General features: G+C 35.2%; 1 protein-coding gene across 3 annotated transcripts in view; it reads right to left on the bottom strand.

Annotated features, from left to right (window-relative positions):
* Positions 1 to 601: 601 nt before the first annotated feature.
* The window catches only part of RBM39 (RNA binding motif protein 39), a 27,868-nt gene continuing 15,833 nt past the window's right edge, over positions 602 to 12,636 (bottom strand). For 2 of the 3 annotated variants that reach the window (XM_069077808.1, XM_069077807.1), the window contains exons 9-17: positions 12,116 to 12,253; positions 10,957 to 11,022; positions 7,916 to 8,120; positions 7,298 to 7,375; positions 5,017 to 5,049; positions 3,176 to 3,257; positions 2,655 to 2,760; positions 1,699 to 1,777; positions 602 to 1,613 (exon numbers count right to left, since the gene is read on the bottom strand). In XM_069077808.1, the coding sequence (XP_068933909.1) occupies positions 1,513 to 1,613; positions 1,699 to 1,777; positions 2,655 to 2,760; positions 3,176 to 3,257; positions 5,017 to 5,049; positions 7,298 to 7,375; positions 7,916 to 8,120; positions 10,957 to 11,022; positions 12,116 to 12,253 (888 nt within the window). In that variant the 3' untranslated portion in view covers positions 602 to 1,512. Of the gene's footprint in view, positions 1,614 to 1,698; positions 1,778 to 2,654; positions 2,761 to 3,175; positions 3,258 to 4,731; positions 4,842 to 5,016; positions 5,050 to 7,297; positions 7,376 to 7,915; positions 8,121 to 10,956; positions 11,023 to 12,115; positions 12,254 to 12,636 lie in introns of those variants that run through there. The other variant, XM_069077809.1, reaches the window with a different exon arrangement.

Consider the following 12,636-nt stretch of genomic DNA (forward strand, 5'->3'; position numbering starts at 1 on the left):
GGAATCAACAAGTGGAACACAACATCGAAGATGACATCTCAAGTCCCCAAGGCTGTTAATAAATCTGTTTACAACATCAATAGTTTATACCTAACTACACTCCCACAAAAGCACTTGGTATCCATGTATATTGTGTTAAAGAACAGGTTATACATGTATATAATTTTTGGCTATAACAGGACCTCCTCTGATTTAAGAGGAGGGTGCTGTGTGTAAAGAATATTGGAAGATTTATGGGTTTAAATTTCAGTGTTGAATTCGTACAGAGGAAAATCCACCTGGGGTAGGAAAAACTGCCTTTAAAGTGGGCCACATAACAATACCTAATAGATGAAGGCCCCTCTGTAGAACTGAGACTTCACTGTTGAATACAGGTTTCAGAAGTGAAAATTAAATCTAAAGGGTCATCTAATCCAGTCCTCTTATTTTACACATGAAACCGAAGTTCCAAAATGAAAAGTGGCATAACTGGTTTTTGAGTCAAGGTCCTCTGGCTTCAAATCCATTATTTTCCCCACTGTAGCACATTGTAAAGGAAACTTGACACCCACCACACCTTGCGTTTTTAACCATTAGAAAATATAAATTAAAACTGCTCATGGCCTTTTAAAGAGAATTTTATTTTGAGTGGTTCTTACAAAGATTGTTGCAATATGAAAGTCATTTGTTTGATAGAAATATCAAGCTGTCTTGTCAAACACACTGAAGTAACCCAAAAATATATTTCAGAGCTCACAGAGCTTAAAAAGAGCAAAGATTATATGCAACCAGACAAAACCTATTTCTGCATTTCCTGTTTCCTGCTCAGACTGTGTTGCTTACCACACTATATCTGTACATTTGAGGAAATGCAGGGATCATTTTGTTTGGAACCTTAGACACACCAGAACACACAGTATTTACAAAGAAACTTTTACAGATACATTAATTGAAAAGTTACCATCAAGAAACTGAATTTTTGAATCTCCCTTTTTTGCCAATTGTTTATCATAATGCAAGGTGAATTACTGACTAAAGTCAGGACTCATTTAGTTGTCTTTGAATTTCCCATATACAGAACACTAAATATGTATTCCAGAAACCTATTTCTGTTAAACCATTAGCCAAGTGTCAAAGTTCATTTAGTGAAATGTAAAATGTAACTGCTGCATAAAAAGTTAGGCTTCTGAAACATTAAAAACGTCATTACATCCTTGTCTGCCTTTTTACAGAAAGTACATTGGTCTAAGCTATTTCTCAGTTCCTACAGATCACCTTAGTCAATGTTCTAAATGTACATTTACGAGGCAGAACAAGAAAACAGCTTTGTATACGGTGGAAACTGCTAGTTAGGGAGAATGAGCACACTGCATTCCTGCTATAACAGCTTTCTCTCCTTCTGGCAAGGTAACAGGAATCGCATACAAATGACAGTAGACCCTTTCCTTTTGTTTTACCTAAATAAAAGATAACTCAGGTTTGAATCCTCTTTAAAAAAAAAAAAGCTATGTACATAAGGGACTAAATCCTCCTTCATCGTCGAACAGGAACCAGTAGTTGTGTTGCTGTCATGGAATCAGGGAAGAGGTTGTGATAAGTTGGAAGAGGAACATATGCAGCTGTAATCATTTTACCTGTCAAAAGAAAGAATCTTTAATGTTTCCATTTCTCTTCTACATTTAGTTCTAACAATTTATAAGAATTTTGGATGGGACTTACCAGCAAACCATCTTCCATGCAATGCATTTACTGCGGCAATGGCTGCAGCAATTGAGGGGCACTTCACATACACATTGCCCTGAAATCCAAGAGAGCCAATTATTATTATTTTTGATTGAGTGTAGGCCCTCTATGGACTTCTAGATTAAGTCTGAAACAAATTGTATTCTTTAACTGCATATTTGCTTTTTACTGATCACCTAAATCCTTATACTTTGTGATGGTAAGGAGTACTGCTGTCACTCTATTTAAGGAAAGGGAAAACAGCCCAGAGACAAGGAAGTAAAGCTCATTTTATTAATTTTTACAAGATAGGGTCCTATCCTACCACAGCAGATAACTTTGCTTTTCTGTCACTGTCTCTATGATGCCTTATAAATCCAGCTTTCTCAATGTCCATAATTTTCAAAAGTTGCTTTTCCAACATCATCAATTTATTTTCTTTTGGTTTGTTGTCAATGCTTTTAAGCTAAAAATATAATTAAGCCTCAAATACCTCAACAGTAAAAAGGAAAGAAAGTACTTTATTTGAGAGTTAAAACGTTCAGGAGAAACCAGGAATCCTCACAATCATCAACAAGTATGTTGTCACTAAATTATTTATTAGGCACCTACTATGTGTCAGGAACTCAGTCCTGAATTTTGGCAGATAAAAATGTAAAACGACAGTCTTTGCTCCTCTAGAGCTCACAATCTAGTGGGGAGTCAAGACACAACATGCAAATGTTAACTACATATATGTCATATGCAAGATAAATTGGAATAATCAGCAGAATGAAGGCACTACAATTAAGGATCTGGAAAAGACCTCCTTATAAGTAGGATTTAAGCTAAGAAGCAGATATGAGAGAGAAAACAGGTGAGTAGGGACAAGCCATTGAAAATGTCTCTTGGAATACTCAATGGTTAATTAGAATGCAAAGAAAGTTATTACTACTATTCAGAGCAAAACATACCTGAGCTGAATTTTTGTCAACATAAATATGGATGACTCCTCCATGTTTGTTACATTCTTCAATTACATCATCTTTAATCTCTGTATCCCAGCCAAGTTCATCTTCCCTGTAAAAGACAAAAGGTCAAAATTATGATCTGTATGCATAAAGATATATGTATATCTAGGACAAGTTGTTTCCTCCCAATAAACCCCCTTTTTATCCACAAGAAATATATTGAAAGCATAACAGTAACCAGTATAATGTCCAAAATCGACATTCTTCCTAATTTTTTTCTAGTAACTGTAAATAGTCAAAACTTCTAACAGTAATTCCATAATATAAAGATTGGCCACAGGGAAAAAGAAAAAGTAATCTAAAATCCATTGGTTAAATGCTATACAGCTCTATAACAAATCTTTTTCATAAAATATACTCCAATTTCACGCTTTGAAATTCATAAAAGATGTGATCTAAACACTGAAAACAAGAGGAATAAAATACACAAAAGCAAAGATTATATACAAAAATTCACTGCTTACGTTTGAGGGTTAAACATATTGGAAAGCTGGAAACACTGTGTTGCAAGAGGTTGCACAGAAGCGGCTGCAGCTAGAGCTGTAACTAAGGAAAAAAAAGACAAAAGACTTTGTTTTAAATTCCGGTATGCTAGTCCCAATTATCCACAAATTTTACAACCTACTTTGTGACTCACTTTAACCAAAGTTATATTTATTTGGGGGGAAAAGTAATTTAATTTCTGAAAGACATCTTGCACAGAATATATTACTTTCAATGAAACTCATTTTCAATGTTTGAAAACCAAAGTCTTAGATCAACAACCTAAAAAAGTTAAGGAAAATATGGAGAAGAAATTGGGAAGCAATCCCTAAGGGAAAGGTGGAAAATGCGATGGGTAAGTTAAGGACTATTTTGAATACTTCTAACCTAGGCCTTTATCAAGTAAATGCTCAGTTAAAAAAAAAAGTTCGCTATGAAAGATAATACATAAACATCCTTTACTTCTACAAACTCTCTTCCTATTTGTACTGCCATGATCTCTGTACAGGCCTCTCATAACCACCTGCCTGAAACCAACAACAGTCTAATTGTTTCTGCTCTTACTGAATTAACACCCCCCTCCCCCCAACTCTATGCATGGTTTCATATTGCCACTGTTAAAGATCATGCTCTTGGCTACTTTTCTAGCTTTAAAACCCTTTCAATATTTCTTGTGCTGTTGACTTTAAATAAAGTCCAACTCTTATTTTGGCCTTGAACACTAGACTTGGATCTACTAGAATCATGGAATCTCTAACTTTCTATGTGTCAGTCTTTTGAAATATAGGAATTACAATGTTTTCAAATACATACAAATAAAAACACACAGGAATACAAAATAAATTATAATGAAAATTGACAAAATATTAAACAAGTTCACAGATAGCACATTAAGAATTCCTACAGTAGATATCCACACACGACCCTTTATTCCAACTATTTAAACTTCCACCAGAATTGATATTCATCTCAAACTATTTATTTTGCTTTCCAAGTTCCATTCCTCAGTTCACTTTCCCTTAGGCCTGGAACAAAATGCCTCTGGCTACACCTTTCTTAACAGTCAGTCAGTGAGGACTCCCTTCCCCAATTCATATACTGTTTTTCTCTTATGTCATTATGTATTAGAAAGCTTTATTTATGTTTCTCAACCCAGTAGCATAGACTATTAATTCATTAATATCGAGGAGAGTGGATCTTAATGGCTCACTATATACCATAATAGTGCTTATGACATATTAGGCACTAAGAAACTGAACAAAGAATTATTTCTAACTTAAGAGGATGAAGTGGTAGCCAACAATTTTTCTTTACATGTCTTGAAAGCACAGAATCATGAAAATTATGGCTTCTGTCAAAGAAATAAGTGAAAACCAGTCTATTTTACTTGATATCACAATAAAATTCAGGAGAGTAACTGAACTTCACAGTACTGGCAAAAAGCAGACTGAAGAAAAAGCTGACTGGGCTGCATCTTCTGTTAGACCCAGGAATTCCTATGCAATTCACTATATTTAGCCTCAAAGATGAGGTATACCTCATCTCAGTTGTACACTACTTGGAGGCTCACTGGAGTCAGAGCAGAGCCTATCCTGAAGTCAAAGGGCCTTTCACCCACCAGGCCTTTAGACACTTGGAAAAAGGTTCCTGTAGGAGAGAGGGTAGAAGGACCACCATCAAAAAAAGGACCATTTATTCACCCAAAGCCATGGTACCCAGGTTGCCAGTGATATTTAAAGTTCCAAATTATTTAATAATAGTAAAATTTTGTGTCAAACTATTTTTTAGGGCAAGTAGAGATTAAAAAAGTTTGAAAACTTACCCTCACTCTGTTGGGAAAGTCTGGTTTGTAAATCTAAAAAAGAAACAGGGATGATATTGGCTCAATGCAAGAGTGAGAACCTCATAAATAGGACGAATAGACGAAAATATGAACAGATATCCAAAAGCAAGCTATATAAAAATCCTTTAAGAGGAACTAGTAGCAAAACCTCTTTTCTATTCCAAATTGAACATTGAGGTCTTTATATATCCAAGGGTCACTACACTATTTTGAGCCTCTTATCCAATCTTTTTCCTTATTCTCAGTGTTTTCTTACAAACACCGGCACACAAATCCACACAAACATAAGATACCCACCTCAACAAGGAAATCCCAGTTTGGGTTTTTTTTTTTTTTTTTGGGGGGGGGGGGGGAGGGAGGGTAAATGGGAAGAGTACCAGAAGAATAAAAATAAAAGCAAGATGAAAGGAGAAAACGAAATAATTTAACATAATTGACTACTAGTTTAACTCTAACCATACCCTCCCCCCCAATCTTTAAAACAGATCCTAGTATTTGTTAAATAATACCGATGCCTTTTAAACACAATGTCTTCAAGTAGTAGCACTGATGACTCTCAGAGGGACCTTTCTTTTTTTACCTTTACCCAGCCTATCCCTAATTATGCTTGCCATGGCACTTAGAGGTATTCTTAGCCCAGGTGGTGACAGTCACTAAAGAGATGGTTGCTGTATCCTGAGTTATCATAAATTAGTAGAAAGCAGAGATTATGAGTAGGTACTTTGCTCAGCATCTAGAAAGTGCCACAAAAGTAGACATCTGAATGTTGTCGAATGAGAATAAGAATTTTCTCAATCTACTTTGTAGTTTTCTACTGGATAGTAAATGGCTATCCCCAAACTACTCATTCAAAGGAGGGCAGCGGGAATTCAGAGAGGCAGGCCTGTGCAATAGACATCTTGCTTTATGAAAAAGGCATGGGTTTGGTAAAAGACTAAGACACCAGACACTAAAAACCAGTTAAAAATATTTTTTTTTATAGTCACCTGCCTAACTTTAATTGGCTACTAAACAATTATTTGCTGCCCTTGCCTCTACCTAGGAAAATATTCTTCAGAAATGAAATTCAAGAATCTTGGAGATAAGTATATTTTATCTTTAAACTCCCTTGGCAACTAGTGTATACTGAAAATGTTTTCAAGTTAGGATGGAAAAATATACAGCATAACATCTGGTTTTACAGGGGCCATGCCCTCAAGGTTAGTTATCTGGTACCACTATCAACCCTCCCCCCCCTTCCCATACCAAGTGCAGATCACAGCCCTTCCTTATTATGTGACTGATTCTTAATCTGTGCCTTTACACATATCCTCAAGATTAGCTGGATTCTAGTCTCTATAGATAATAGTTCAGTATTTAAGCTGTTATTTGTTACTACACAAAGTAAACGCATTCAATACATTCTTAAATTTAAAAATCTAAAGGAATTCTATCTCAAAGGAATCACTTTAAATGAATTCAAATGAAGGAAGAAAATTATTTTAAAAATGAGGTGGTATATGCTTACACAAGTGTTTCTAGTGTAGGGGACTTATGTATGGTAGAGTAGAAAATAACATTAATGATACCTGGAGTTGAAAGACCTGGGGGGTTCAAACTTGGTGGGGGGGGGGGGGGAGGAAGGAAATCACTTAAATGCCTAGGCTTCAAGTTCCCTCAGTTGTTTAAAAAATAAAAGGGGGGAGGAGGAAGGAGAGAGAACCACAGTTGACTAGATATTCTGAGTTCCCATTCCAGCTCTCTTAGTGAAATGTGGGCTGATAAGAGCTTTCAAGAGTGCATTTCTAGTTAGTAGAACTCAACTTAGTAGAACAGAAAGAGAGAAAGACAAAGATAGATTCCACTTAAGAAAGATAGTTTTAGTTATCAAAAAGATCCTGTATTAATTACCGCCAAATAGAAGTTTATTTATTTTAACTTTTGGGGGAGCAAGGTGGTACAGTGTACAGAGCACCAGCCCTGGAGTCAGAAGGCCATGTGTTCAAATCTAGCCTCAGACACTTACTAGCTTGTTTGACCCCCGGCAAGTCACTTTCAAAAAAAAAAAAAAAAAAAAAAGTCCCTTCTACATCCTTATGTTAATAATAGCAGCACTTCTTTAGGCTTTGAGAAGTAGCTAAAGCACAGAAAAAAGCCAAACCAACAGGAAATTAAAGGAAAGCTATTTGAAACCATTCAAGCAAAAAAAATCTGGGCAAATTGTGCTACAGTTGAATGAAAGAAAACTCAAGAATAGAAAAACTAGAGATTTAATTCCTACCTGCCACAGCTCCAAATGCTAAAGATCCACTCATCTGCAGAGCCTGTTGTGCTGCTGGAGGAATCTGTAAACCAGTACCTGTAAAAGTAGTAGTAGGTAATATTTATGTTAACGTTCTCGCTCACTAAAAAAAAAAAAATGCAGTGGAGCTGCCATATTCTCTCATGAGGAAACAAGGTTTTTAGAGGCTTAACTAAGGTCTGTCTTAACTACAATTTGAAGGTCCTTTCCATTATAGCAACTACTTCTTGCTGAAAAGTCCAAAGCATATAGCAAGGGCAGGTAACAACAGAATTTCATTGTGTTATTCCATTAAGTTATAGCCATAAAGGTATTTAATTACTGATCATGGTCTAGCTCCCTTATAATGAAACACATAATTATTTGAAACAATCTATGCCATTTTCCCTTACTAGGATAGAGATAGTCTATAAACAATCTCTGTTAATCGTTAAGAGTCAGGTTTTATACACTTTAGTTTCCTATGATAGTGCCCAGAACACAGCAAATACCAGTGAATGCCTGTTCACTGATAGGTGATGTCCCTAATTATATTTGTTGATGATTCCACAATAAGAAAAAACTCTATCCTCTTTTAAAGCCTTGCAAGAAACTTACCTTCTGCAAGTCTTGCCATTAATTGGAGACGACCAGTTGTTCCCAAGTCAATTCCAGTTCGTTCCAGTTCATCACTATCCAAAAATGAACTGGCACTGGAAGCATCAGTACGTTCAGTAACATGGCCAACTTTCATGGGCCTGCCTGCTAATTCAAATCCATTCAGTTGTTCCAATGCCTTTTTGGCACATTCTGAATCTGAAAACTATAGAATTAAAAGTGTTTTGTAAATTAATCTGTGGATTTAAGTAGATGGGATGTTCAAAGCATATACATAATACTATAAACTGCTAACCTTTTTTAAAAAAAAAAGCATTCAAATTTATGATGTATTTGCTTCAGGGAATATATTTTAAATGATCTCTGATCCCAAATTTTTACACTCTTTGAACTCCAAGAAGACTATGAGCACCACATCCTTTTGGAAAAGAGAAAGAAAACTCTGCAAAGGGATATATAGCCCAATCCAGAATTCTCCACCACAGATGACAGCCTCTTCTCATGTGGAGGCACAGGATCAAGCCTCATATAATAAACCTTTTGAGCCCCACTTTATCTCAGAGGCATGCTTGGGGGAAAAGTATGCCATCCAAATATTTCACAATTCTCTTTAAAAGTATTAGATCAACTCATTAAAGGAAATCCTAACAATGAATCTTTTGGTAAATTTCCCCCTTTTTTTTTTTAAAGTGGCTTTCCACGCACTTAAATTCAATCTAACAAATATATATTAAATGCTTACTATTTGCGAGGTACTGTACTGAGGCTGGAACATACAGATCATGAAGCAGAGTAATATGAAATCAGGCTTAAAAGGCTGGTTGGAAAAATTAGGAGGCTATTATGATAGTTCCAAGAGAGGTGATGAGGACCTGACTAGAGTGGCGGCGGCTATGGGAGTGGAAAGAAAGGGAAAGCTGTGAAATGCTACAGAAATAGAATCATTGAACTTGGCAACTTATTAGATATTGTGTTAAGGGATGGGGGAGAAGAAAGCGTTAAGGATGACACTGAGGTTAGGAATCCAGGTGACTTGGAGTACAGTAAAACCACCAATAAAAACAGAAGTTTGGAAGAGGTGCTTGGGAGTGGGGGAGTGTACACAATGCTAAATGCTATCTGGAGCATGTTGAATTTAAGATACCAATGACACATCCCAGTAAAAAATGTCTACCAAGTAGTTGGCAACATGAAACTAGGATTTTGATGAGATAGAACTGGATATATAGATTTGGGAGTCATCTACAGCAAAATAACTGAACCCATGGGACAGATGAGACCACCAGGGGAAACCGTGTAGAGATCACCATGAGAGTATACAAGTAAAATCTCCTTATATTCAACTCCACAAAACATCCAAATTCTTTTGTCGTATTGGAATTTTGTTAGAACTGAATCACATTTCTAGCCTGCAGGACCTAGAGAAAAAAAAAATGAGTTGACACCCAGCCTCAGTATATCTCAAAGGTAAAAAAAAGCAAACTGCAATTGTAAGAATGGAATTTAACTGGGAAAGAGGAGTATTGTCACATATACAAAACCACTCTTTCCTTCTGCCTAGCAGATCTTTTTCATCAGTGGATGAGTTAAGTAGATCTGTTTCCTATGTTTTAGGAATCTGAGATAAGATTAAGTTGTCACAAGTAGAATCCCTATTGAACATATATACTATTAATGACAATTAGCTTCAAGACTATTTCCTTGTGTCTAAAATTACCAATACCAAAAACGTTATGGGACAGACTAAATCTGTAAAATGATGGGTGTATCTGAAATGTATTCACAAATTCAGGGAATATTAAATATTTAAATCTATTTAAACAAAAATGTTGTTCTACAGCTTATGTATTTAGAGTACCCTTCTATATAAATCCTGTAACCCATTAAAAGGTTGTTTAATTTTAGGCAAGCCAATTTATCTTTTTGAGCCTAAGTTTTTTCATTTGTAAATAAAATGTTACAGAATAGGTCTCTAAGCTAATTATGAAGGAAAACTGTGGAACACCAAGATTACAAAAGCACAATCAAATCCAAGTTCACACATTTTATTTGGGGGGGGGGGCCAGGAAAAATAGATTAAGGCATTTTGAAAAAGTCTCATTACACTAATTATCATTAATGAAATTATGTGTGTATACAAGTCATGTCCAGTTATGTATGACACTTTACTTTCATTTAGGGCTCTGTAGGCAGTCAATGTAGTAAATCTTTTCCCTGGCCATGGAGTAATTATCTCCAGAAATAAAAGTAATTGAGACTGAATAAAACAAATATTCACTCAAAATCCAGGAAAACTGGACTGAATTTCATGATAGGTTGATGAAAATAGGCTTTCCTAAGTAAATGAAAGTTAGAATTATAGGAAGAATGTTTAAAACCAGGAATCATGGATTTAGAGTAGGATAGGGACCAGAGAGACAATCTGTTCAACACACTAATTTTACAGATGAAGAAAATGAAGACCAAGGAGGTCGAATTACTTGTCCAAGGCCACCCACTTAGTAAGTGGAAAAGCCAGGATTCAAGCCCAGATCCTGTTTTTCACTATACCAGAATGAAAGACCTTTATATTTAAGTGCTTCTGAAGATGACCAATATGCTAACTCTAAGAGGCCAAGAACTGATCTAAACTTTGTGTCTATAAAAACCTAAAACGAACTCTGCACACATTAAGTTTTTGTATTCTCTGTAGTCCTTTCTATTTATTATAATCCACCAATATATTCTCAACTAGAAATTCAATTCAACAAGCATTTAACTAAAAGTCTATTATGAATAAATCTACAAGAATTTGCTAAAAGCTTATGTGTAGACAGTGGGCTAAATACTACAAAGACAAAAACAGTTTATACTCCTTTAATTGTTCTTGGGAAGAAACAAAATTATTTTCTAAAATTTCAACTTAAACACTAGAAATGATTTAATTAGTAAAATTCAGATGGAATTTCTTCCTACTGCAAATCAATCAGTAATCAGGTTTTACTCTAAGATATCAATTTTAGACTCTGATACTGGCTAATAAAAGAATAATCATAACTTACCGTAATAAATCCATAGCCCTTAGATCGACCAGTTTCACTATCCATCATCAGCTGAATGCTTTCAATCTGAAATTGGATCAAACAATTAACTATAATACACGATGAAAATCAGTAAGAACTCAATAAAAATTTAATACAGAGATGAGGTTAATACTAAATAGAAACTTTAAAGAGGCATCCATGTTTACACCAAAATTCAGAAATTTCTAACAGAGCCACATCTTTTCTATCACTTTACTACTAATCAGATTTGTATCTTTTAAAAGATTATCAAAGGGCAGCTAGGTGGCACAGTGAACAGAGCACCGAGTCCTGAAGTCAGGAGGACCTAAGTTCAAATCCAACCTCAGACACTCAACACCTACTAGCTATGTGACCTTGGGCAAGTCACTTAACCCCAAGTGCCCTGCGTTTCCCCCTTTTAAAAAAAAAAAGATTATCAAGTTTCTCAGATAAAGGCCTCATTTCCCAAATATACAAGGAGCTGACCCAAATTTATAAAATAAGAACCATCTCCAACTGATAAATGGTCAAAGGATATGAATAGGCAGCTTTCAGAAGAAAAAAAAAATCAAAGCTATTAATGTCAAATAAAAATGCTCTAAATAACAGAGAAATTTAAATTAAAACTGTGTTGTAAGAAATGACAAAAGGATGGTTTTAGAGAAAACATGATAAGACCTATATGACCTGATGGAAAGTGAAGTGAGCAGAACCAGGAGAACATTGTACATAATGGCAACATTTTAACAAGTCCAAAGGACTGATGATGAAAAACACTATCAACATATAGAGAAAACTGATGAACGATCAGTGCAGGTGGAAGCATATTTTTTTTTAATTTTATTTTTCTTGTCCCCCTACCCCCTTTGCAATGTAGCTACTAATATGGAAGTATCTTTTGCATGACTTTACATGATTAGGGTATATGCCTTCCTTCTTAATGGGTGCAAATCAGTTAAAGTTAGAGAATTTGGAGCTCAAAATAAAAAAATTAAAATTAAAAGGGCTTTCCAGGGACAATGACAATGTTCTATGGGACCATTAACATTTCAACCTAAATTATTTATCTTAAAAGTCAAGAAATACACAACAGATCCTTGGGATAAAGGGCTCAGATTAGGTTATTCACTTTACATTATTAGGACTAAGAACTCACCCTGCCAAAAGGCTCAAAGATTCCCCGAAGCATATCTTCAGTTATGTTAAAGTGTAATGATCCTACATAAAGCCTCATAGGTCCAGCACTTCCTTTCTGTAGGTTATTTGCCATGGCTGCTGCTCTATTCTTTTCTGCCTACATATAAAGGAAAAGTGCCCATTAACAATGATTATAGCAAAACGAACATTTTCTTGCATATTTCAAGTTAAGATGATTCCAAAAAATGTTAAGTGGTATTTTCTCAATCATATTCATGCCCATTTATCTAAATTTTATTTGGCTAAGAACCCACTACATACAAGGGAGCCAGAGTTAACTACATTATTTTTTCAAGTTTATACCTGATTTGCTCATTGATAACCAAGTTTCTACTACCGTGTTTCCCCAATAATAAGACACTGTCTTATTAAAATTTTTTGGACAGAGAAACACCAGAGGGCTTATTTTCAGGGGAGGGCTTATTTTAATGAACAAAAAAATGTTCCTTTATTCAATAAGCAAATCACTGGGGAAGAACA

The sequence above is a fragment of the Petaurus breviceps genome, unplaced genomic scaffold (assembly GCF_028583685.1).
Source record: "Petaurus breviceps papuanus isolate PSGF00001 unplaced genomic scaffold, PetGlider_PUasm1.0 90994, whole genome shotgun sequence".
Taxonomy (NCBI): Eukaryota; Metazoa; Chordata; class Mammalia; order Diprotodontia; family Petauridae; genus Petaurus; species Petaurus breviceps.